This window comes from Podarcis pityusensis (genome assembly GCF_964106645.2).
Source record: "Podarcis pityusensis genome assembly, chromosome: 4".
In the NCBI taxonomy this organism is placed as follows: Eukaryota; Metazoa; Chordata; class Lepidosauria; order Squamata; family Lacertidae; genus Podarcis; species Podarcis pityusensis.
This window is the reverse complement of record NC_138027.1, coordinates 84,465,479-84,492,422: the sequence shown is the minus strand read 5'-3', so window position 1 is coordinate 84,492,422 and position 26,944 is coordinate 84,465,479. Positions and strand designations below refer to the sequence as shown.

Here is a 26,944-nt window from a genome sequence, read left to right as displayed (position 1 = left end):
ACAATCTTATCCAAGATGCATAAGTATCTTGTACTTTGTTAATAAAATCCTGCTGTTTGATGCATTCTTTCTCAAACCAGAAGCTTCAGTTGGTTCCTTTCTAGCCAAGGTGTGAACACCTTTGTACAGGGCAAAAACATTACCACCCGTCATCGCCCCCTGGTGTGTATAGAAATAGAATTGAATCTGATGCTAATGAAGCCGTGCTGATGTGAACAGTTGGGTTAGTGGAGGTGGGGAAGAGCTGTGAAACATACCAGGAAAAAAAAATTCACTGCACTTTCAAGTTGATAAGTGAACATCTCTTAAGTATTCAGGAAAATCGCCTCAAAACAGTCATGGAAGCAAACAGACATCTGCGGTGTCTGTTAAAAGTGTGACTGATATAGCAGAGTTATAGCAAAGTTGACTTAATGTTGATAGTGCTTGCAGGAATCCATCACTGCTTAGTTTGCTTTTACATTTGTACATTGGCTTTTTTGATGACAACATCTTCAGTAGGACTAGTTTATAGAGCTAGTTCATAAGTTATCTTTGTATAATTGAGGAAGTGAAAATAGTATACCTTTTTGGGCAGCTTATGTTTTGCTTAAAACCGTGTACGTATTACCCAAATTCCCCAAATACTACTTCTACAATTAGCTAACTAGTGGTGGTGTGTGTGTGTGTGTGTGTGAGAGAGAGAGAGAAAGAGAGAGAGAGAGAGAGAGAGAGAGAGATTGAATTGGTTTAGAAACTATGAATGCAACTTCAGGAGCGTCTTAGTTAAAATGACATTGCAGCACCTTTTGAATTCCAGATGAGAGGGAAATTATAGAAACATCATTTGAATTTAGGTATGCCTCTGGGTGTAAAATAATCATAATATTTACAGTAAGCCTGCAACTTACATGGGGGTTATGTTCCAGGGATTGCACCTAAAGCCCAATTGTGTAAAGTCAGAACACTGGGTACAGTGGTGAGTGGGATTGCCAAAGTCCTTTTCCTCCAGACACCCACCTGAATTCTGCCCTCTTTTAAAATTTATTTACTTATTTATTTATTTTAACAAGCACGTAAAGCTGAATGCGTTTAACTTAAATGTGTGTAAGCTGCAGGCTTACTGTAGATACCCTCAAAGCACATACCTGCTTAGCTGGCACTCATTTTCAGGGGAGTCAAGAAATATCACCTTGTGGCATGTTCCATGTTCCATGTATCTCCAATTAAAACTGCAACATTGTAATTAATCTTGGTATGCATGTTCAAGACAACGTTCTGCACCTGAGGTTTGGAAATCAGATTGACTTGTACATCCATTTTTTCCTAAACTCCGGAAGCCCAATAGATTCTATTGTGGCATCTGAAATGAGGCCTCTTGAACACAGTTCTTTAGTGTATTTGGATTTAATGAGAGTAGCTGATAATTTTCCAACTAAGCCATGGTGTCAGTTCATTGAAATCAGTGGGCATGGGAAATGCGTCTATTCTGACTAAAATTGATGTACTTTAATGTGTTAGGGTTTTAGAATTGTTTCACATGCACAGTATTTTGAGTGTGCTTAATATATGTCTAAAATCAGAATGGATAGATGTATTGCATTCTACCATCTAAATTCTCTGGCTATATTTCTTCCTAATTTTAAAGGTTTGAGCATATTACTTTAGAAGTATTTAAGTCTTCTGCCCCTCCTTAAATACCTTCTTGATCTTTGAGAATTGATCCTATTTCTACCTGAGACTCGCAATTATTTTTAGTCTCACCTAAAGAACATGCTGTTAAATGTCATCTTAACTTCTTCATTAGTAGTTTGTTCCTCTAGTCTGTCTCAGACAACTGCTATGAGGGGAAAACATCTATGATGCAGATGCCTGATTGTATATAACCGTATAAATATTATTAAATATTATGCATTTAATAAAATAAATAGAATACCAGCCCCCTTTTCATTGCTAATTATTAAAAATGGCAGATGCTTCCTGAGCAATTTTTTTTGTCCTTTTAAAAGATTAGCTAAGTATCCTTAAACTATGCCAAAGTCTAACTCTTTGAGATACTTCCTCTAGAACATGTACTCCAAAAATAATTCTAAATTGTAGGCAAACTTTCTTTGGCCATTAGCTGTAGCCCCCACCTTTGACAGAAAATCTGTTTGACAATTGTTCCTGTGAATACGATAAGAATGAATTAGGGAATCTAAGCCTGCTTAAATAATTCTCAAGATTTTCTGGTTCACGTGTAGTGATATTGAACTCTTTAGTCATAGGCTTTAATTTGTTCATGGTGCTGACCTGATGCTGTGCAGGGACACTCACTGCATCCCTTCATTCAATTCAGTCTAATTATCACCAACTTCCTGGGGAGCCTGCTTAGATGGAACTGGCCGTGAATGTTTGTTGTTAAGTAGTACGATATTAAGCTACCCTGGTTACATTTAACAAAGTAGTTTTAGGCTTTGAATTTACATATAGATTATCAGCGTAGCCACATTCAGGTTTGCATTTCTTTGTATTATTTGTCAAAAGCCAAACCACACTTGGCATAAAATGAAATTTAACTTCACGAGCCCTTGAATGTACCAACGAGCCCTTGTGTTCATTATACAGTATATATCCTCCTTCCCCTCCCTTTTCTCTTTTGTTTTGTGTGTGTCTGTGTTTATACTGTGTGCGATATATTTGAACATACCTGTCTGCACGATGTGAATTATCTTTTTCATTTCCTAAAACAATAGTTAAAGGAGGTGGTGGTAAATGTATTTGCTGGCGCGTATGTGTTAAAATGTGGACATTTTGTCTTTCCAGGTCCATGTGAAAATGGCGGATGAAGCAGTCTGTGTTGGCCCAGCTCCCACTAGTAAAAGCTACCTCAACATGGATGCTATCATGGAAGCCATTAAAAAAACCCGGGCCCAAGCTGTGAGTCTGAATGAGTCTCTCCTCTGCAGCTGTTTCATATATAGAAAGCAGAGAAGCTAGAGTTTGTATTTAAAGATAAAAAAAAAGAAGCGAGGGGGAGAATGATTGAATATGCTATTCCAGTTTAGTTCATGTCACATGAGTTAAATGTGGCCGAAATCGCTACTGGAAATCAAAGGCTTTTGTAGCATCTGGCAGTGCCGGTTGCTGATCCTGCAGGTGGCTGCTGGATTCAGCTTTCACACCAGGGAGCAGCTTCAGTTCATTTCCAAATTTGCTGGGGGTGGGGGTGGGAATCCCAATTAGTTTAGAGCACTAACCCTTTCTGTGCCATAGCCTCTCTTTCTGGATGTCTTTTTTTTTATAAGACAGCAGTAATCTTGCTTAGTTTTATTTTATTATTTGGCCTGTGTGAGAATTTGTATCCACATGGTAAATATGATAAATGGTACACTGAGTAATTATTTTCCAGTGTTTCATGTTGCTGACAAAACATGATCGACTAGGTGTGCAGCCTGTTTTCTTCTCTTTCCTCTGCCCCTCTATCCTTCAATAAGGTCAAAGAGTCAAAGTTTAACAAGAATGGTTGGCATTTAAAAAAAATGATGACAATAATACTTTTTCCCTTGTTGCATCGGTGAATGCAAATGTGGTCTTCAGAACCGCTGAATGCGAAAGCATCTTTAAATAAAATTCGCTGGATGGGAGTCGGACAACACCAGCAATTACCCTGGAGTGTCTCAATTAGCATTATCATTTCTTTTGAAATGAATGTTTCAGTATGGTGCATTTGGAAAGGGGGAGGGAGGAGAAAAATGGCAAACAACATTAATTAGCTAACAGACACTGCAGATGTTTACATTGTTAGTTAAGAAGATTTAATAGAGACAGAAATAGTTCAGGCTTTCATCTTTAGCCTGCCACCTAGATTTCCTTAGCTACGAATTTACGTAAGATTACAAATTATGAAACTGAAGGTTTTCCCACTTTAATGTGTTCTGTAATTACTCTATGTACCATGTGGTTGCATTATTTTGATACTGAGGCATTTTGTAAAAAATTGTTTTTACAACTCATTTGTGGTCTACTGGTTGTTATTTTTTTTTTTTTAAATACTATATTCTGTGTTTGAAGTGGGATTTGTAGCAGAGCTGCTAACATTGAATACTGGCACTGTGGTTTAACTTGAAGGCCAGAAAAATGTTTTTGAGAGAAGAGCTTGGAAGGTTAGAGAAATGTGAAAGGGTATGGAGAGAGGCGCTTACACAGAGAGAAATGTATTAAGGAAGAGCTTCTAGAATCATCTGGTGGGAATAGAAATGAAAATAAGTCAAAATGACCATATCTGTGTTTCTCACCCAGGTTGACGACTGTTAGATACTTTGGAAGGTGGTGCATAGATACCATGTTTTTAGCACTTGCATGTGAAATGTTAGCATGCCAGAAAATTGTGGCCTGGGAGCATATGATACTCGCCCGGTAACATTGCAGCCACCAGTGATCTAGTTTATATGTGATTGTGAACATAGGGAACCCTGAATTGATAAACCATTATTTTTTCTTTGTCTTGTTTAAAGACAAATATGCTGTACATTTAAATTAGGACTGAGAGTTGAGGAGTGCATGAATTCCACAGGGGACGCGGGTGGCGCTGTGGGTAAAAGCCTCAGCGCCTAGGACTTGCCGATCGAAAGGTCAGCGGTTCAAATCCCCGCGGCGGGGTGCGCTCCCGTCGCTCGGTCCCAGCGCCTGCCAACCTAGCAGTTCGAAAGCACTCCCAGGTGCAAGTAGATAAATAGGGACCGCTTACTAGCGGGAAGGTAAACGGCGTTCCGTGTGCTGCGCTGGCTCGCCAGATGCAGCTTTGTCACACTGGCCACGTGACCCGGAAGTATCTGCAGACAGCGCTGGCTCCCGGCCTCTAGAGTGAGATGAGCGCACAACCCTAGAGTCTGTCAAGACTGGCCTGTACGGGCAGGGGTACCTTTACCTTTACTGTTGATTTCCACAGAGTTTGTCATATGATGGAGAATGGACGGAAAGCTTATTCTAGCTCAAAAACTTTATTTCCTCACTAGCAAAACTGGTTCCAACAAAATGACTGCCATAAGGGGTGTTTTCTGCTGTATCTACTCATCTAGTATAAAGTACAAGTAAACTTGCTGCTTTAAATTGTAATTACTGATGAGATGCTGTCATCATCAAGCTTTTGGTTGTCTAGAGCAATGAAACCTACTCTTGGCTTTTATTTTTAAAAGGTCCATCCAGGATATGGATTCCTATCTGAAAACAAAGAATTTTCTGGCCGTCTGGTAAGTTTTTAAATGATGCTTCTCTCTGAGCATGATGTGGTGTATTGCTGTATATTGCTGCAGCCTTTGAAATTATTAATCAGTGTGGTTAATGTATTAAAGTTTTAATCACAGATTAAAATTAAAGCCATCAATGAAAACTCCCTTTCCCCATCTTGAAGACCCTGATCCTTTGTAGGCTACCATCTCTGCCTTCCATTTTCCTTATTTGATAGAAAGAAGCTTAGATTTTTTTCCTTGCGGTGTATCTGAAACTGTGCTTGGATAACTTGACATTTGGGATGAAACATTTGTAGCATACTCTCTAACAATGAAAACCAATGGAAACATGCATCAGTTAATCCTTTTAACCTTTTCATTCAGTACTCATGGGCTGGTCTTGTTTGTTTATTTGAAGCCACTTTGCCCCTTGTGGGAACTCCATATTTCTGTAAGGCAACTGTTCTGAAATGTAAGCTACGAAATATGGACATCAGTGAATGACATTTATTTATTCACTTCGTTTCCTATTTGAAAAAGTGAAGAGAGAGTTTCCCTTAAAGAGCCCCATGGTAATACCCTCTATGGGCTTCTGGCTTCTGTTGTGTCTTAAATTTTATCACTTGCCTGTGTATTAATTGTGGTTTTCAGTTATTCCTATCTGCCTTGAAGAATTTTGTTCAGAAGCAACCCACAAATATTAAATGAATCTTGTACTTTGTACACATTGAATATTGTACACATTGATAGATTACTTAAGAGCCATAAATTACTTAATTTTTCAGCAGGCAATCCTTTTAGGGAGCCGTTTCTTTAAAAAATAATCATTGTTGTAGCATGTATTGTATTAAATCACACTGTAATATCTGCAGATTACCAAAGATGTGTAATGTCTGCAAGTAGATCAAATTATCAAAATTCCACTGGTCTCGCTAATTATGCTGAGATCCAATAGGCCTTTTTTTGGTTTCCCTTCTCACTGTAGCGCCTTCTCACCTATCACCTCTTACCTCAACTGCACTTGAAGGAAGGTCTTGTAGTGGGATTTGATGATCTACTAAGGACTACAGTTGACAAGTTGAGTCCTGTCAGGGGAAAAAAGTGGGATATAAATATATAATAAGAGTAAGTGAAAATTACTACCCCTCACTCCATATGCAGAAGAGTTTTGTGCTTGCATGGAGGAACTATTTGAATTCCAGCTGGTAACTGATGTGTGGAGATGTTGTAACGTGGAAAGGGCTAGAAGATACTTGTACCGTGGTACCTCAGGTTACATATGCTTCAGGTTACAGACTCCGCTAACCCAGAAATAGTGCTTCAGGTTAAGAACTTTGCTTCAGGATGAGAACAGAAATCGTGCTCCGGCAGCGCAGTGGCAGCAGGAGGTCCCATTAGCTAAAGTGGTGCTTCAGGTTAAGAACAGTTTCAGGTTAAGAACTCACCTCCGGAACGAATTAAGTACTTAACCCGAGGTACCACTGTATAGAAATGAAAAGTCACATAGCCCATTTTGGAAGCATTGATTTTAAATCAGGTTTCCAGTTTCGCAATTCATGCTTTTCTTGTACAAGTGTGCCTACTAGTCAGTTGTTCTAACAAGGAAAGCATATTTGTTTGTAACTAAATAAAGCATTTGCAGCACTATTATTTGGGAGTGTAATTCAGAACCTCTTGTCGTGAAGCCCACATGCCTTCTGTAGTTTACAGTCGCTTACCCTTGTCTCTAAGAGATAACGGAATAGCAACAACAACAAAATAAGCTAAGCACTCGTAAGTTCATGCACACACCCTCCATGCCCCCGTGACTCATAATTTTTTACTCTAATTCAGTTCATTCAAATGCGCATAAAATACACATCGTGTCTGTTGTTAAACCAGCACAGCCAGATGCTCCACTGGTTGCGGTCCATGGTGGAGACGGTGGGGCTCTCAGGCCTATCGGCAGTGATATGTTGACTGCTGACTCTGGGTAGGCTGCCCAAGTGCCCTTGATGAGGAACTTGCCCATGTCACTCTTGATGATCAAGAGGTCCATTTCCACTTGAGGAAGCCTGAGATTAGCCTGGCCCTCTGGAGTGGCGAGTCGTGACTGCACTTGGTGTAGAGGCCGAGCAGGCGTTCCAGCAGCACCGCCACACTCAGGCCTCTTTCACTGCGGCGGTTCGGCTAAAAGCAGCTGCTCCAGGTTCTTCAGCTGCACTTTGGCTGGCATGGTGGCAGAGGAGGAGCAAGTGGGGTGGCTAGTTGAGTCCACCAGGGAGAAGGGAGAGGCCGTGATAAAGATGGTGAGGGAGCAGAATCCCTGCGGGCCTGGATGACTTGGAGCTGCACCTCTCGGCATGCAGGCCATTGCCAATGTGTGAAGCATGAGTAGAAAATCAAGTAGAATTTCATTAGGTTCTGTAAAGGTAAAGGGACCCCTGACCATTAGGTCCAGTCGTGGCCGACTCTGGGGTTGCGGCGCTCATCTCGCTTTATTGGCCCGAGGGAGCCGGCGTACAGCTCCCAGTCATGTGGCCAGCATGACTAAGCCGCTTCTGGTGAACCAGAGCAGCGCACGGAAACGCCGTTTACCTTCCCGCTGGAGCGGTACCTATTTATCTACTTGCACTTTGACGTGCTTTTGAACTGCTAGGTTGGCAGGAGCAGGGACCGAGCAATGGGAGCTCACCCCGTTGCGGGGATTCGAACCGCTGACCTTCTGATCGGCAAGTCCTAGGCTCTGTGGTTTAACCCACAGTGCCACCCATGCCCCTATTAGGTTCTATAGGGGTGTATATATTATAAATGATAAATTTTAAAAAGATCAGTGTCATTTTAACATGCCTGTCATGTTGAAATGGGAGGTGCCGTGTACTGAGTATGGTTATTTCTTTCTGTGTTGTGGCACTCTCTTAGGCATGTGTTTTTCACACACACACAGAGAGAGAGAGAGAGAGAGAGAGAGAGAGAGAGACTCTTGTGCTGTGTCATGTGACATTCAGTGCAGAGGCATTTTGCAGTAGCTCTGCTTGTACCTCCTGGGAGAATAATTGTTCATTTCCTAGTGACAAAATGCTGTGTTTCTGGTAACTGGGAAAATGCAGTATCTTTACAACAGCGGCACCAGCCTATCTGAATCCTGTGCAAGAGAGAAAGAGAGAACTGCACATCTATTGTGTGGAAAGGCTGTAAAATAGACTTTTTAAAAATGTTGTGCAAAGGTAGCTTAAAAAAATGTATGGTTAGACCCAGCGTATGTGTTAGCATGTATGATTAGCTATACTGAGCTGTTACCTGTTGACTTCAGGTTTTTCAGGGCACAGCTGGTGAAGGGTATGACACTAGATGTAGATTTTCCAGCCTAAAAAATCCCCCAAACATTTGTGTGTCTTTATTATCTTTTGTCCTGTCCTGTAGTATTGTACTGTTTTTGCTTTCTTTTCAAAACCTTTCTGTTCCCTTGATCTTACAGTTTTCTTGCCACTTCCCTCTCCTGTCCTAGGTTCCAGTATTTCCCTCCTGTTTTCCTGTTCCACTAATCTCAACATTTATCTCCCATGCTCCACTTCTATTTCTTTCCTCTGAGCCTGCCTTGATGTGACTTCATCTTGGGGGTGTTCTTTCCATCTCTTTACAAAGGTTACCTCCAACTCCAGTTTGTGGTTTTGCTCTAATTTCCTGGTTATCCTGCCCATTTCTTTCAACAAGATGGCTGTGAAAGTTGAGGGGGGAATTCCAGATGGCAGACAAGCTGCTTACCCCTCCTATCCCTCACTGAAGAGGACCACAACACTCTGTTGTGGCCTCACTTCATAGTCTTTTGAAAGTCCACGCAATAGTACTTTGCAAATTATGAATAATAAAAAGGTAAAGGTAAAGGACTCCTGGATGATTAAGTCCAGTCAAAGATGACTGGGGTTGAAAAATTTATTGTTGTAGGTATGTTTATATCGCTATTGAATTATATTCCCAGTGTGTCTTGCAAAAAAGGAATTAAAAAAATTAAACTGTAAATACACACAGTAATCTAAAAGCCTCTAAATAATAAAAGCAGTCAGCAGAAGTGAAATTTATTTTGAAAACTGGAGAAAATAAAGTATTTGCCTGATATATAAAGGCATGTTTGTCTTTTGAGACAGACGGATGCTAACAACTGAGTAAATTTGGACCCAAGTACCAAGTACCTGTTTATGGAGATCCATCCTGAGTGAAATCTCTCCTAGGTGAACCCCAGCTGTCCCCCACACTACTATAGTGTTGAGGTCCAATCTGATTATTTGCTCAGGATTCTGGCATATAGGGTGTATAATCACTATTATGCTGTCCTGTGTTCACAATGTGGATAACATGTTAAAAAATGTTTTATGGTTGAATTCATGTTTTACGATGTTAGCTCACCTTCTGGTGGAAAGGCAGGCTATACAGCTATTGAAATAAATGTGCCAATACAACAATAAAGTAGGCATCCAATGAACCTCTTTGAGGAGACCATTCCATAACTGGCTAGCCATCCACCTCACCTCAGATGGTAAGTATGACTTCCAATGAATATGTTAATTTATGGGTGGGTACGGATGGAGCTGGTTGTTCTTTTAACTTTCCGGATTGTAAGATGTGAAGGGCTTTAATAATGAAAACCAGCACTTTGTGTTGGGCCCAGAAATGGATTGGAAGCCAGTGCAGTATGCATACTATCATTGCATACTAACTACTGATTTTACTGACTGCAATTTCCAGTCTTCAAAAACATTCCCATGTGTAGTGCATTAGAGTAGCCTAACCTGGAGGTTACTAGAACATGATGACCTAAGCCAGACTATCTGGAAACATAAATTCACTGTCTCTACCACCCTTTGCTTACACTTCTGGTGTGCATGTGCCCCCAAAATACAGGAGGGTGCATTGTGTCAGAGGCAGAATATTAAGGAATAAAAACCCCTGGTTACCTTGGATATTAGCTGTAAAGTGCTGTTTAAATTGGCACAACTTGGGGCCTGATATGTAAAGGCTTTCATATTTGTACCTGTGATTAGTTTTGGAGGACATTATAGAGAACTTGCAAATCATTAAGAGAGCTTGAATTGCCTTGCAGATGCCTAATATTGGACCATCCAGGTGGCTTAAAGATAATTTTGCTGCACATGAGCAGCTGCTTTAGTCTGAAGGCTTCACCTGCCACAGTAATATTTGAGGTTGGGAGAGCAGAGAGTAGACAGTATTCTAGTCCAGCAAATGACCATGCTGTGCTGCTTACGTGAGTAGAGGTCCAGTGTACCTCTTAGCAAGGCTAATTTTGTCATGTGATCAGTCCAGCATAGGGCCTTTGGATCTATGTTTCATAACGTGAAATGGCTTAGAGACTGAAATTGCTATTTAAAAGTAGCAGTGAAAATGCTGCAGAAAAATGAGGAATTAACACGTCAGCACATATTCTTGTATTTAATGTGTTGGTAAATCATGCTCCAGATCACATTTATTGTTTGAAAATGTGCTCCAGGCAAGCGAAAGTTACTTGATAATAGGCTGTGTTTTTACTTCTCTGCTGGTTTGCTACATTTGAAAATGGACCGTATTTTGGATTCTTAAGTTCGTTGTTGATATTGTTACTTACTGAATTTTGTATCACTTGCACCAAAGTTTCTATGTGTCTTACAGCATACAAAATAGGAAACCCAATTAAAAATCCCTAAGTGCAATTGCATGAGAATGCCAATAGCCTACTCTTCCATTATGCATATGAAAAAAGGAACTTCCCCATCCAAATTAACAAAAATGAAAACCCCAATAAACAGTATTAAAAGCTGTTGTCAAGAGGAAGAAGTTAACTCTAAACCTCTAAAAACTGTGCCACTGCTAAAATGTACAAAACAATGCCTGGGAAGAAAGAATTTTTTTTTTCCTGTTGCTGAAAAGATTGCACAAAAGACACCAGGCAAGCTTCCCTGGGGTGGACCGTTTCATAGGCTGGAGGCCAGATATAGTCAGGTTTTGCTGCTTCAAAACATAATTTCAAAATAGATTTCTTTCTTGGGACTTATGTTGGCAAAACAGATATAATGAACATATTTGAAGAAAGAGTGACAATTTCTCAGGGTGCACTTGGTTGGATTCACCTATCTGTTCAGGATTCTGGAAGGTAATATGCAGAAGTTGTGTACTGGTTTGCTTACCTGTCTTTGTTAGTTCAGCCCTTATTAACTTATCGCTAATGTCAGTTTTTCATTTAAAAAGAAAATTCTGCTTGCTAATGAAATAAGAAAAGTTATTTATGTAGGGTGCAACTTGACCAAATGATAACCTAATTCTAATGGGTCTGTCGTTGCATGATGCTGAGCTTTGTTTCTTTCTAAAGTTAGTGGGAAATTGGAAAGGATACACCCAGTTGCCTTTTAGCAGAGTTTGCAATTTGCAAGAATTTTCTGACAACAACAACAACAACAACAACTTGTTTGACTTACTAATCACTTACTACAAAAAAAATATCTTCAGCGACATACAAAAAGCTTCCAAGCCCAAATAAGTAAATTAGAATAAAAAAGTGAATCTTAATGGAAAAAAGGAGGTGTGAAGTTGAATGCTTTGATCTTTAACAGAAGATAGATTTTACTCCCAAGCAAATGGTTTTCCCACTAGGCTGTCCCAGAGCTGGCATTAGCTGGCAATTTCCCTAAATATAAAACAATGAAACAAAAGCATTTGTTCATGTTGTCGTGAAGCTATTATGTTGCGGTTTGGCTGCCAAACTTGGCAATTTTGCAATCATTATTCCACTCTGGGCTCACTTCCTAGCAATCTGGTGGGTTTTCGGGGTTTGGATTACAAGATTGGTGACAATATCCATGGCCAAATTTATTGTAATGCAGACGGGATTAGTTTTATTCTTGGATATTCATTTGTATGTCGTAAGGTGAATATTGTGTCAAGTAACATTATATGTTAGTAAGATTTTTTATTTCTGTAGGAAAAAATGACAGCTTTCATGTGTTTACTTTTTAGCTTTCAGTATTAGGACTATGTAAGATGAATTTCTTGCATGCAAATCACTTTTCTGTGCGGGCCAAATGTGTAAATTGTATGTCAAGAACGCACAAACATGTTTGTTTCCCTGTTTTGTGTATCTAATTGAAACCTAATTTGGAACAGATGCAGAGGGCGCAAATGGGAACTCATGCGCCTTTTAAACTGTACATTGGCAAAGTAGATAAGGTCTTATATTTTTAAATGGTGAAGTTCATGCATGTTGCTTCTTCACTTCCGATTGAAATAACTGTAAAGAATGGTTATATATCACATAGCTGGATTTTCCTTGCTCTTTTTCATTATAATCCTGAACCTCATGTGGATTTTATGATTCACAACTTTGTCTTACGCATGTGGTTTAGAAGGTGTATTGCTAGATCCAAGAGGAGGGAGCAGAAATAAATAATTTGGAATGTTCTTTACTAATTGATCTCAATAGATGAGCATTGTAGAGTTGAAAGCAAAGCTTAGTTTAACACAGAGAGGTTAAGTTCATGTGAATGATACACACATAAACATGTCACTTTTTCATTATTAAATGATTCATAGAACAACACATGCTGGAAACAGTTGCCAGTTAAGCATACTAATTTTAGTAACTACTAATGTTCTGATCAATTTTTAAATATTGAACTATTGCAGGGTGGAAAATGTCAGTACAGCTGAGCTGGCTGCCCCTCCCCCAAAAACACTTTTCACTCCATTGAAGCTTTGTAAATTAAAGTGTATACCTAAAAAAGTGACTGAAGAATATGTTGATATATCCAGTGAGGTTCATCCAGTTGTCTCGGTTTATCCAGTTATCTCAGAGGACGAAATTGAAATCCTTTCCTTTCCTTTGTTTGTTTTCTAACTGGAAATGTGCTTTGGTTCCTTGGTACACAGGATCACCGAAAAAGGCCTGTGTGTCCTTGGGCTGAACAAGAGATGGGGAGGTGATATGTATTTTCCCTTTCTCTTCAGGAATATTGCCTCTTTTGTACATCATAACCCGTGGGCCATATATCCCCACCCGACATTTTCAGTGGGCTGTAGAGAGCCCTTGACAGTTGACACTTTTTAAAACTGACTTTTAAAAATCCCATATTTTTACCTCATGTGGGCTTGTAGTCTTGCCCCTATGTCTCTGGGCTACTTTTGAGTTATTTTTTGCCCTCAAATCTGCTCAGCTTCCAATCAGTAGCCTTCAATGCTCACACGGCTTCAATCAGTAGCCTTCAATGCTCACACGACAAATGGCGGGACTAGAAAATTTAATGTGGCTGTTTCTGGGAGCTACAGTGCTTTGGCTACCAATAGGAGCCATCATGACTAGTCATTCACAAACTACTGAAAGTATCACTGTGTTAGCTCTCCTTCTCTGCTTATCTGATACAGAGTCCCCCCCCCCCCAAAGTACCAAAATATCAAAATGATGCTGTTTTCAGGGGACATCTCTGTTTTTAATTGTATTTTAAAAATGAATATGAATATTTAATGTGGACATACTGCAGGCCACCTAAATGTAGCTCACATAGACCACTGGGCTGTCTGAATTCTTAGTACTCATTCCTTCTCTTTCTTTCCAGCACTGTAGTTTATGTCACTTTCAAGAAAATATGTGGCTCAATCCAAAGTATAAAATTTTTTAAGCCAGTGATCCTTGAGCTGAGAAAGCATAGCTGCCCATGAAGTAAATGCTGTGTCATCACTTGTTTTGAAACTTCTGTATATTTTCTGAAGTATTTTTCTTTGTAGCATGGAGGAGGGCTCTTAAATTGTTAGCTTTGTTCATTGTGACCTTTGAATAGAAATTTTAAACTAAAAAAAAAAAGGTATATGGAAATAAGCACAGAACATACTATAAACTGGACAATGCCGTAAACATTGGGCAAATGTTATTTCAGGTTCTGAGAAGCATTCCTAGGTGTAATAGTCATAGTTTATACAGCCAGGTGATAATCTGGTGCTGCTATTAAATGCTGTTGAGTTGCTCAGCCTAATTAATAACTGCTCTGTTATATTTTACCTATTTTGGCTTTTTAAAATGTGGACATTTCTATAGAAAAAAAAAAGGTAGTTAAACGTAAGATATGGAATTATTAGTTAATGGAGATTAGTGACAGAAACATGAGTACAATGTATTCATTAATGTAAATGTCATAAAATCAAGAAGATGTGGCCATATGGCCATAAAACAGATTAGAGGAACGGCTGGATATTTCTATTATTCCTTACTAGTAAAATTCCTTGCTTGCATGTAAAAAAGGGTGTTGCCTGTTCTTTATTGAAAGATAGTGTGCTGAGTTAGATGGACAGTTGACATGACCTAGCATGGCTGGTCTTAAATAGAAGCTCTCTTAAAACTTAATTATGTGGTTTACATGAGAAGTGTCATTGGATCTGAACCTCCACTTTAATCAGTACCCAACAGTTCTCTTATGCTTTTTAGGTTAACCTTGAGCTTGACGAAAAGCTGCTGTGTAGCACTTCTATTATGCAGGCTCTTTGATATGGTGCTGAATTGTGGCTTTCAGTACACACAGGGTTAAGTGAAAAGGTTATAGTAAACTAGTGTGCATTTTCCCTTTTTTTTTTTAATGTGCTCATTAGCAGTGACAAGTCCAAGTTTTAGCCCATGTCAGTAATTTACATTTCATTGCTAAGTGACTGCTCTTGTTCAAGGGCTCTTTCTAAGGCTGTTGAACATACTTGTATTGGGAATAAACAGAGTAGAAGAATCGAAAGCCAAATATCCTGCCAGGCTTTTCAGTAGGTTCTGAAGTTTCCAGTAGATCACTGATTAGCAGTGCGTGGAGCCATACGAAAATAAAAAGATAATGCCTATAAAAATTATCGCAGGTAGGCTGTCGTATTTTAAAACTCCTTTTGTTGCTACCTTTACTGTCATCCTCCCTAAATTCCTCTCTCCTGCCAGGCCTTCTCTCAATGTGAAACTACAGCATATTTGAGACAAAGCAAGAGAACAATGCCCTGTGCACCAGGCTCCTTGGTTTCTCTCTCTCTCTTTCTCTTACTCTCTCTCTCTCATACACCTCCCCAACTATTAAGCAAAGTCTGATTGTTATGAGGACTAAGGAAACAAAGGACTTGATGGGTTTTGCAGTGCTCTGGGATCAAATTATAAAGCTTTGAGATCCTGTGAATTCCTGCCTTGGGACTCACATTTCCCATTCTTTGCAATGTGCACCAGCTTGTTGCAGCATTCTTAATTTGAAGGGATGCACGCGATGTAGAAGACAAATGGCGGGACTAGAGGGGCAACATGGTGTAGTAATGGTGCTCTGAGCATGTCAGTTGCCAATCTCTATATAGACATTGCCATCTGTGGCAAACATTCACACAGTTTTGTCTGATAAGGGCTGCTGTGAAGCTGAACAACAGAGAAAGTGTGTGTGTGTGTGTGTGTGTGTGTGTGTCTGTGTGTAAAACTATCATCATTCTAATATAGACATGCCTTTCACCTTAGTTCAGATATTTTACATTAAGTTAAGTTTCCTTTCTTGCAAAACCAGGATCCAGGCTATGGCTACTATAGTATATTGTCTGAACATGGAAAATATTCAAAGAGGAAAACCAGATTTAAGTTTAAAGAGAGCCAAGCAGGGATACTTTCACATCTTGAAATTAGGCACCAAAAACGTATGGCAACATTGTATGGCAAATGTATGGCAAGGAGATTGAAGTTAGGTACCAAAAATGTATGGCAACTTTGTATGGCAAGTGTATGGCAAGGAGATTGAGCCTCCTCTTTGGGCAAAACATATACATCAAAAGGTCAGTAAGGTGACAGCAATGAATTGTTTCATTCCAGGTGGTTGTTAAAAGAACCATCACTTTAAGAACTGGTGCATGAACTTACTTTTTTCCTCATCCCTCCCCACTCCTTTTTCCTTCTGTCATGTTTTTAAGAATGTAAGTTATCAGGGGCTATCTTACTACTGATCTTTGTAAGCTGGGACCTTTTCAGCTAAAAAACAAGGTGACATACTTTGAACAAACTGATTTGTGTGTGTGTTAATCTAATTAAAAATTATGGTCATGATCGTTTTCATTGCATAAATTACAGCATTTGACATAGGTACTAATTTGGTGGCTTATTCCCAATAATAGATAATATACAAAGTAAGGCAGGCTAATATTTTTTGGACCATTTTTTTTGGGGGGGGGAAGAAATATTTTAGCTTTCAAGTTGTACAGAGTGTTGCTTCTGCCTATGGCTGAGTTCAGTTTAGTTTGAATACAAGTGGTTACTTTACCTGCTTTACTGAAAGTCACAAATCCTCTTAAATGAATGGGAACAGGAATGAGAACACTTATTATTAACTTTGTTACTGGCAGCTACACATTCCTCATATGACATTGGGAACTAAACTTCCTGGCAAGACAGGAATTTGAACTTGGATCTACCAGTTGCAAAACCAATGTTTTAACCATTTCAAGCACATAAATTAGCAGTTAGAAAGTCTGGTATAAAGTGTTGTTTCAGAAGTTGATATTTATCCTCCTGGCAACACATCACCAAGGTCTGAAGACAGAGGTCTTTGCCAGCTGATCTGTTTTAACTGGAGATGCCTGAGACTGAGCCAGGGACCTTCTCCATTCATCTTCCTTCTATTCATGTGGTTAATCTTGCCACTCTCAGACTTCGATTTGCTCTGTCTTCAGAACCATGATCTACAGCAGGGTTACCTACCATCTTCTTCTAGGAACAAGTAGATGCCTTGTTGAATTCCGAGTGCCATAATTAGAAGTGTATCCTGAGCACAAGGTAATTCATGCATATCAAACGGCATGTGAGAATCATGTGGGTCCTTTCACATGTGAGTTGATGCCAAAATAAATTGGTTAGTTTTTAAAATAGGAACATAGGAAGCTCAGTATTGTCTTTAGTGACTAGAAGTGGTTCACCAGGATTTCAGACAGGGATCTTTCCCAGCCCTACGAAGAGTGGCGGGATTGAATCTGGGGCTTTTTGAATATAAAGTACACGCTCTACTACTCAGTTACGGCCTCTTTTCCCATTGTGTTAGCTTTGAAATTGTTAAACTTGAAGCACAAAAAACGTCAAGACTTTCTCTTAGAAAGCATATTGAGTTTTAAGACATAATAATGTTAACTTTTTACATGCATGAGGATATTTAGTTCATTATAATCTTTCACCATTGCTTGTGCCTGCAGCTGCAGGTGTGCAACATTTTTTAAATTTGCAAACAAAATGTTGTTGTTCAGAACAGGTTCCTTTACTGTGGTAGTACTCTGCTTTCGGCCACTGGCCAGTCAGAAGCCTTCAGAAGTTCACAAGCTTGGGCTTGAAGATGGTGGCTTCAGAAGGGCCTTCCTCACTCAAAGGACCAAGCCGTAAAACGTGAACCATAGCTAACAGCTGTTAATAGATATGTTGTCTGCTGTTTTTGCCTAGCTGTCATGCACTTTGTAAATGTATGTCTGGCCAATACCATTTCAGACTGCAGCTCATATGACTGAATGATTCTCCAAACAAAAATCTCCTACATAAAGTAGTACCTCGGGTTAAGTACTTAATTCGTTCCAGAGGTCCGTTCTTAACCTGAAACTGTTCTTAACCTGAAGCACCACTTTAGCTAATGGGGCCTCCTCCTGCTGCTGCTGCCGTGCTGCCGGAGCACAATTTATGTTCTCATCCTGAAGCAAAGTTCTTAACCCGAGGTACTATTTCTGGGTTAGCGGAGTCTGTAACCTGAAGCGTATGTAACCCGAGGTACCGCTGTATTTGAAAAAACAAGCTGTTACATGGAGACATCGAATCCTTAGTTAGCCTTCTCCTTTGCATTCTTGTTTGTTATGTCAAGGGCCCCCCCTTTCCCTGTATGGAACAGCATCATGATGTGAGCCCCCCTCACTGGTGGTCTGGAGTGATGCAGCCCAGACACTGCTATACTTCTTCAGTGATAACTATATCTTGGTTCAATCCTCCCTTCTTTTAAAAAACAAGTCACCGACCCTGACTTGTTTTTGAAAAGAACAAGTAATATACAAGTCACGCATGTATATTAGGATCCATCTGTATATTGAGGCAAAATCCACCAAGCAATAGATTTACAAATGTTGCGTTGCTCAGATTTGAAGAGCAGAACATAATTTCTTTGAAACTTAATATGGTACAAAGCATGAAGTTGGTTTGGATTTTCCGACCTTCCTCTCTCTTTCCTTCTCCTGCCATCGGCCTTGCCTGACATAAAAAGTTAAATGTTTACCTGGAGTTATTTACCACCACGCTGGTGTCTTTATTTTATATTCCTTTATTTTTAGTATTCTTAAGCTGTGGTGCTGTACTTTTTGGTGAGGTGGGAATGTACTGGTATATAAGCAGCAGTGAAGCAGAAAACTGTTACAGAGGTAGTTACCTACAATGTTGGCAGACAAGGGTGTAATCCTGTTGAATAAAGCAGGACCTGCTGCCAAGTAAACATTCATAGGACCAAGGTTGAAAACTCTAAACATAAACTGAGGTAAAATTATGAATTAACTTGTGATATGCAGTCAACTTTTGCTATTAATTTAGTGGCATCTCACAGAAGATGTTTAGTTATTGTGCTTTGTAAAGAGCTGAGCTTTGATAATAGCGCACTCAATACCTGCATTAGTAAATGATAATTCCTGATATGAATTGAAGCAAACAAATGTTCTTGGCAACTAATGAATTGTAGGTTTTACTGAGGCTTACATGCTAAATTTCAAATTCTAGTGTTGAAATTTAGGCTGTTGGTTATGACTGTTCATCTTCAGACTGGCATCATTTTGGCTTTATTTTGTTACTTAGAGCTAGACAAAACACTTCTTAATAGTCATTTCAGTGCTTGATAAACTTCAAGGTTCATTGCTTCTGTACATTTTTCAAATTATTAGCTTCTTAATGCATATGGCTTTAATTTACCCCCTACTGATATTCTTAAATGGGTTTTCAAGAATTTTGAAAGTGGACTACTATAGTTATGCGTCCACTCTTGGCCCTGATTGCTGACACAGAATTTCTTAAGTAGTCTCCACAATTAACAGGATGGAAGTTCAAACAGTTCTACTGCAAAAGCTCAAGATTCCCTTGAAAACAGATTTGTATTTGGTTTCCTGTAGTGTGTTTGCTCCATTTATTTCTAATGAGTTGCCAGAAGCTTCTGAGAGTGCTTCCTCTTCTGCAAAAAGACATTTAAGTGTGATTATCTACTAATGTCACAACATTTTTTCCCTGTTCTTAAAAGATGAATTCTGTATAAAATGTGGGAAGTGTGTGTTATTTGAAAGGGGATTTATAGTTTAAAAATCTATTTCTATGATACAAGCAACACAAGACTTTCTCCCCACCCCCTCCATTGAAAACAAACAAACCACAGTTCATTTTTAACAATCTTTTGCCAGTGTTTGTCAGAGATATTCCTGGTTTTACGTGCGCTGGAAATTTAAAAGGAACCCTTTTCAATTATGAGCAGTTTTGCATATGTAATATGTAGATCCACAGCTGATTGAGCAACTTTATCCAATGAGTGCCCATTAACCTTGAGGGAGGTCCCCAATGAAGTGCCACAAGACGGTCTTGCGCCCTCTACTGTTTAGCATCTTTATAAATGTCTTGGATGGAGGAGAGGGGGTGCTTATCAGATGTGCAGATGAAGCTGCAAGGAGTAGCTTGCACTATGAAAGACAGAATGAGGATTGAAAATGAACTTGACTTGTTGGAAATACTGACTTGGCAGTATTGAAACTACAAGACAAAATTCAGTTGAGATAAATGTGCAAAATCCTGCTTTTAGCTATTTGTAAACGGCGTTTCCGTGTGCTGCTCTGGTTTTGCCAGAAGTGGCTTAGACATGCTGGCCACATGACCCGAAAGAACTGTCTGTGGACAAACACCGGCTCCCTCAGCCAGTAAAGCGAGATGAGCGCCGCAACCCCAGAGTCGTTTGTGATTGGACTGTCAGGGGTCCTTTACCTTTTTTTAACCAAAGGACACAAATGTGGAAGACCAGGTTTGGCAGAAACACATGAGAATAGGATATATTTGTCTTAGCTGATTGTGAGCTGAACATGAGCTAGCAGTCTAATGTCACTAACCCCCCCCCCCCCCCCGCAATCCACATTTTAAGGAAAGCAACAGGGGATATGTATTCAGGGAGTGGCAACCAGGATGGTGAAAGGTCTGAAAAATCATGTCCCATGAATAACAGGGGTGTGTTTAGCTTGGAAAAGAGAGTATTAAAGGAGAGACAAACAAGTGATACTCAAATTGCAGAAGGGGTGTCATATGGAATAGGCTTGTACTTTATTGTTCCAGAAGGCAAAGCCAGTGCGTAGAAATCTCAAGGAAGAAGATTTCAGCTAAACATTAGGACAGATGTGCCAATGGTAAGAATTGTTTGATGATGGAGCAAACAGGTCATAGGAGGTATTTAAGTAGAAATGCTGTAGCTTCATCATGCATTGCAGATCATGCCCTGAGCATGGGTTGAACCGAATGATCTTAAAGGTGCCTCCCAGCCCTATAATTTGGTGGTTCTATATTGTGGAAATAACCATTTTTGTGAAAACATCCATTCTAAGAGCCCTGCTGGAACAGGCCAATGGCCCATCTAGTCTAGCATCCTGTTCTCACAGTGGCCAACCGGAGGCCTGTGGCAAACCAGCAAGCAGGATTTGAGCACAAGAGCACTCTCTCCCCTCCTGTGGTTTCTAGCAACTGGTATTCAGAAGCCAATTCCTGAGCCACAAGAGGACCTCTGCTCAGGCTCCAGTCACCTGTCTGTGAACTTTGCGAGAGAATCTCAAGTGTTCAAGTGGTGTTGCTGCTCTAGGGATGCCTTTTCTGGACAGTGACCAATGTGAGAAAGCGCCTGTGATTCCCTCCTGCAGAAAGATGCAAGTGATGCACCAGGGAATGCCAGTTGATTGAACATGGCATCCATCAAGAGTGCCTGTGTACATGTTTTTTCTCCTAGGTTTCCTTGACCTGTTAGTTGAACTACTGACCAGCTGTTCACCCGCGTCTTTTTCACTTGCCAGAGGTTCATTGTCTTTAAAACCTTGTCATCTTTCTCTTTTTCTTCTTCTGACATTTTATTAATGATGACCCTTAATAGTAGCTTCTTGTACTGTTTATGCCCCAAAGTATTTATTATTATTATTATTACTGAATTAATCAATTGCATTTATTTTCTGCCAAGGAGCTCATTGGAAGTAATCACTTCCAAAATATCACTGAGCAAAATACTAAATCATATTTCAAATGAAAGTTCTACTTCATAGAGCTAGGGGAACACGTCCCAGAATCACCAGAAAAGTTTTCTTCCTGTACCTCCCATTACACTTTTGATAAAAGCTTAACCACAAGTTGACAAAGATTTATTTGCAATTTTTTATCTGAAGCATATGGGCGAAGCTTCTGAAGAGGAGATTGCAGGGCAGTCTCCATATATCTTTGCCAGGGCTTTTCTCAAGGTTGACATGTCATCTTCTGATGCTTGAGCTAATGAAGTATTCACTGGGCTGTGTTCTTACAAGCTCATTTTTCTTTCTTTCTAATTATTTTCTCTTGGTTGTCCTTGAGTTGGGCGCCTTCTACTTCACATAATTTAGCTCCCAGACCAGCAGATTAGGTGCTGTCTGCCTCACTGCCACTCAACCTACTGCTTTTACTTTTCATATGAGATGGCTGAGACTCCAATACTTTGGCCACCTCATGAGAAGAGAAGACTCCCTGGAAAAGACCCTGATGCTGGGAAAGATGGAGGACACAAAGAGAAGGGGACGACAGAGGACGGGATGGCTGGACAGTGTTCTTGAAGCTACAAACATGAGTCTGACCAAACTGCGGGAGGCAGTGGAAGACAGGAGTGCATGGCGTGCTTTGGTCCATGGGGTCACGAAGAGTCGGACACGACTAAACGACTAAACAACAACAACAACAATGAGATGGCTAAGGGTTGCCCTCTGTTACTCCTTGTCCTCTCCTCTCCTCACCCACCTACTTAATTCAACATTGATTTTGCTACTAATCTCTGCCCCTCTCTCTGAGGAAAGGGGTCCTTCCTTAGAGTAAGGTTGCCTAGGTACTGCCACTGGTTTGCCACCTCGGTGTGTCATGCATTTTACATCCATATGAGTATTTGTGTATTCCTAGGCTAAGTGTGATAGAAGCCATTTTTGCCTGTGACTCACAGTACAGCTTTTTCCTGAAGGTCAGCTTGACTGGGATGCTTTCATTGGACTGTTGGAGTTGTTCTCTCTCTCCTTCCCCAATTAAAAACTGGGGGTTGCTACATTTTTAAGATAATGTACTTGTTCAGTGGAAGAATTGTTGGCCTCTGTCTATCTCAAGAGACTATGGAGCGCACCTCTGGGGGTGAAGTCAAACTGCTGCATTAGTAGCACCAAAGTGACCTGCCCGGGGTGCAAGCCTAGGCAGTGTGTATGGAGGTATTGGGCTGCCCAGATGACAAGACCTCTTTCTTGGCCTTGCGGATGTGGTCCAAAAGAAGGCAGAGCAATACATTTGGCACTAGCTTGGCTGCAGGAGTTGCCAAAAGGAGGTGTACAAGACGCCATCCAACCTTCTTACAGACTCTACTCCAGATTTGTGTAGGGTTTACTCCTTAGCCCTTTCTCCTCCTGAATGTAGCCTGCAAGGCAACAGAGGTTTCAGATCCAAGTTTTTCACCTCCTAGGTGGGCTACCTTCCTTGGGGGACGAGCCCCATCTGTCCCTCACTTCCCTCTACAACATGTGCAGAAACCACCTTTTTGACAATTGGACCCACTTTTGGTCTTGTTTGCTCAATCCGCCAGAGCCTGTCTTCACATGCAGGGCAAGGCTTTGAGACCCATCAGCTGCTGCCTTCTGGTTTAGCCAGCCAGTCAAAGCCATTCCCAGGGTGCGGCTGCTGTTGCATGCTGACGGGTTTATGGAGTATTATGGGATGGGTAGTACCTCTGGGGGGGGGGCATGTGGTGCTCCTTCTGGGGTAGTTTGTCAACCTTTGGTCCCCCCCTTGCACTTAGCTCTCAGTGGAAAAATAGCTTCTTATGAAATGGGAAAAGCCAGTTGCTCTGCAGAAAAGAATTGTATTTGGCTTAATTATAGCCTTTGTCTTGAGATGTACCAACAAAAATGTTCAGGAAGGGCTATGTCATGGGCACCACCATTGCAGCAGAAAGTAATGATCTGAGCCAGACCTCAGAACTGAATCACTTGAGGTCGCTATATTGCCACAAAATGAAAACTGAATGTAGAATATCTGGCTTTAGCCATTCATAATGGAATTCCAATGACAAACAGCATAGCAGGACAAAGTCATTAACCAAATGTTACCCCAGCAGTTACTGATGTAGAAGCTGCTTTGTGTGCATTTGTACCTGCTGCTATCTTTGCAGACAGGATCCAAGTTCCCTGAAGTTTTATGGAACGTACAATTTTTTGTACAAGTATTGTAATATCAAACAATATTATCTACCACCGTGAATATTGTAAAAGAAGTCTGATCTAACCTTGCCTTAGTTCTTCATCCACAGAAATGAAAGTTGACTGCTCAAGACTAGAAGGAGAAAAAACTGGAAGATGGCATTGGTTAATATTTCCCATTTCCTTGGTGCATACCTGATTTCTTCTTTTTGTTCCTGTAATCAGGAGCTGTATCCATTTATTGAATACAATGGGACATTATGAAGAAGGAGATCAGAGCGGTTAAGCCTCTGCATTCTTGTCTCTTTCTAGTGATCAGTGGCCCTAAAAAGAGATGAGTTAACATAAACCTGAGTGGACTGTTTAACCTTTCTCTCTCTCAACCCCCCTCTTTCTGGAAATGTAGATGCAATAACATTTACAGCTGAAAAGGTTCATTCTCAGTTTCTAATGTTTAAGGATGCAAATGAAGCATTTTGTCTCCTCTGTCGCCTGGAGGTGTTATGCACAGAAAACAGAAAGAGGTTTCTAGGATTAGTTCCACAGATTTCTTTTATCATGTAAAAGCTTTGACTGATTTCAGTGCCAGGAACTGTAAGAAATGGTATATGGAAAACATCTATAGAAAATTCTTTACATGTTTCACTTTGTTTCTACCTAAACCACTAAGAAACCTATTACTTAACGAGTTCTTCTGAGGTCTGTAGTTTTTCCATACTAATTTAGAAGGACTCATGTCTTGCATTTTTAAATCTGTCCTGGGAAAGAACAGTGCTCAGAATGCCGCATGCAACGTACTGTATTTTTTAATCTCTCTTTTTGTTTCATGTTTTCATATCCTTTGTGGCTGCTTGTATATTCCACAGTCTGGAAAACTGCACAGCGGTATTTTTTTACACTGCAAAATATTTACCTGCTGACTCTGGTAACCCAGGAACCTCTCCAGAGTTTCAGACAGTAGTCCTCCCCGGCCCTATCTGCAGCCACCAAGGCTTGAAGCTGGGATCTTTTGTTGTTTGCTTGTTTATTTTATATATTTGCTGTACTCTACCTTTTAGGTTAACTTCTTAAAACAAATAGGCAGTACCACTGCTCCTGCTTCAGTTTTGTGGTATTCATCAGTGAAGTTGCCATTGTTGTTGTTTAGTCGTTTAGTCGTGTCCGACTCTTCGTGACCCCATGGACCAGAGCACGCCAGGCACTCCTGTCATTCACTGCCTCCCGCAGTTTGGTCAAACTCATGTTTGTAGTTTCGAGAACACTGTCCAACCATCTCGTCCTCTGTCGTCCCCTTCTCCTGGTGCCCTCCATCTTTCCCAACATCAGGGTCTTTTCCAGGGAGTCTTCTCTTCTCATGAGGTGGCCAAAGTATTGGAGCCTCAGCTTCACGATCTGTCCTTCTGGTGAGCACTCAGGGCTAATTTCCTTAAGAATGGATGTGTTTGATCTTCCTGCAGTCCATGGGACTCTCAAGAGTCTCCTCCAGCACCATAATTCAAAAGCATCAATTGTTCGGCGATCAACCTTCTTTATGGTCCAGCTCTCACTTCCATACATCACTACCATTGCCATAGATGTATATTTAAGCATATTCTTTTCTACTAGTGAGGCAAACCTGGTTCCCACCCCTCTTTGGGTATGGAAGCTTTATTATCTGTCTGTACACAGTGTTGATTGGCTGGCAATTGTGGTAATGCCTCCCTCCTTTTTTGCCTAAACAGTTCTACAAATAGATACAGTCATAACTCGTGTTGCGTTTGCTTCAGGTTGAATGTTTTCAGGTTGTGTCCCGCTGCGACCCGGAAGTACCGGAAAGGGTTACTTCCGGATTTTGCTGCTCGCGCATGCGCAGAAGCAGCAAATCGCGACCCGCGCACGCGCAGATGCGGGTTGCGTTCTGCTCATGTTGCGAACAGGGCTCCAGAACGGATCCCGTTTGCAACCAGAGGTACCACTGTAGTTTTCTCTGTGTGTGTTTATTTTCTGTGTTTATCCAGTCACTTGGCATCTTATTTTTATAAAATCACTATTTGCAAAATGTTTTAACAGCAGTTTTAGAGTGCAGGGGAGGAAAGACTACAGGTTGGCAAAATGTCTGCGTATGTATGTTTGCTGAGATTTATGAAGTTGCACATATTTGTTGCTGTTGTAGATTTGTATCCAGGAGCTCAAAGCTATGTATATTGTATTCCCCTTTCCTTTATATCTACACAACAGGCCTTGGAGGTAGCACCTTCCCCTCTTTTGGTTCCAAGCAAGTAGTACAGTGGAACCTTGGTTCTCAGATGCCTTGGTACTCAAACATTTCGGCTCCCAAACACTGAAAACCTGGAAGTAAGTGTTCCGGTTTTCAAACCTTTTTTGGAACTCAAATGTCCGATGTGGTTGTCGGCTATTGTTTCCAGGGCGCTTGGTTTTTGAACGTTTCGGAAGTCAAACGGACTTCCGGAACGGATTACATTCGAGAACCAAGGTTCCGCTGTATTCAGATGCATATTGCCTCCACCTTTGGAGACACAATAGTGGTTAGCAGCTGCTGAGCCTTATCCTCCATGATTTCCCCCCCCCAATTCTCTTTTATAACCATCCAAGTTGGTGGTCGTCATTGTCTCCTGTGGGAGTGTATTTCATAGTTCAACTATCTGCTGTGTGGCATATATTTGTATCTTGCTTTTCCACAAAGGAGCTCAAAGTTGTGTATGTTTTCCTTTCCCCACCTGCGTTTATATTTGCAGCAGCCCTGTTAGGTAGGCTAGGTTAAGTTGCTATATGTAGCAGGTCTTGTTAACAGATTGGGTGGCGAGGGCTTCAGAGGGCCCAGTCAACACCCAATGTACCAGGCCCAGGAAATCGCATTTGCATCCCTGTCCTAAAACATTTCCCAGAAACTTGCCTTGGCGTACATGCTGGTGCAGAAAGCTAGAAGGATTGGAAACATATGTTTTCACTGCATGTAGGACTATGGTTTTGATAGATCTCTACCAAAAGGGGTTTACAATATAAAGACACACAAAGAGACAAATGAGGGTGGTGGAGGAATTGACACCATGTTAAACGGGGGAAGAATATGTAATTTTTAAAGTCACACCAAATTTGGTATTATTACAGTATAAGGTGGATTCCAAACCAGGGGTAGCATACTTTTTAACCATGTGGGTTATATCTTTATCACCCCCCCTACCCTTCAGGCCAACTTTGACTGGTGGGAAGGAGGGGCCACATAGGAAAACCTGCTGGCAAAGCCGCAGACGACAGGATTGAACTCTCCGCTTACCAGCAGATGAGCAGAGAGTTCAATCCTTCTCTTGGCAGGATTCTCTCTT

The 26,944-nt window shown here is 40.7% G+C and overlaps 1 protein-coding gene across 2 annotated transcripts in view; it reads left to right on the top strand.

The window, feature by feature from the left end:
* Positions 1 to 26,944, top strand: part of PCCA (propionyl-CoA carboxylase subunit alpha) — a 234,330-nt gene that overhangs the window by 30,517 nt on the left and 176,869 nt on the right. For both annotated transcript variants that reach the window (XM_081003052.1, XM_081003051.1), the window contains exons 5-6: positions 2,785 to 2,898; positions 5,157 to 5,210. In XM_081003052.1, the coding sequence (XP_080859178.1) occupies positions 2,785 to 2,898; positions 5,157 to 5,210 (168 nt within the window). The remainder of the gene's footprint in view (positions 1 to 2,784; positions 2,899 to 5,156; positions 5,211 to 26,944) is intronic.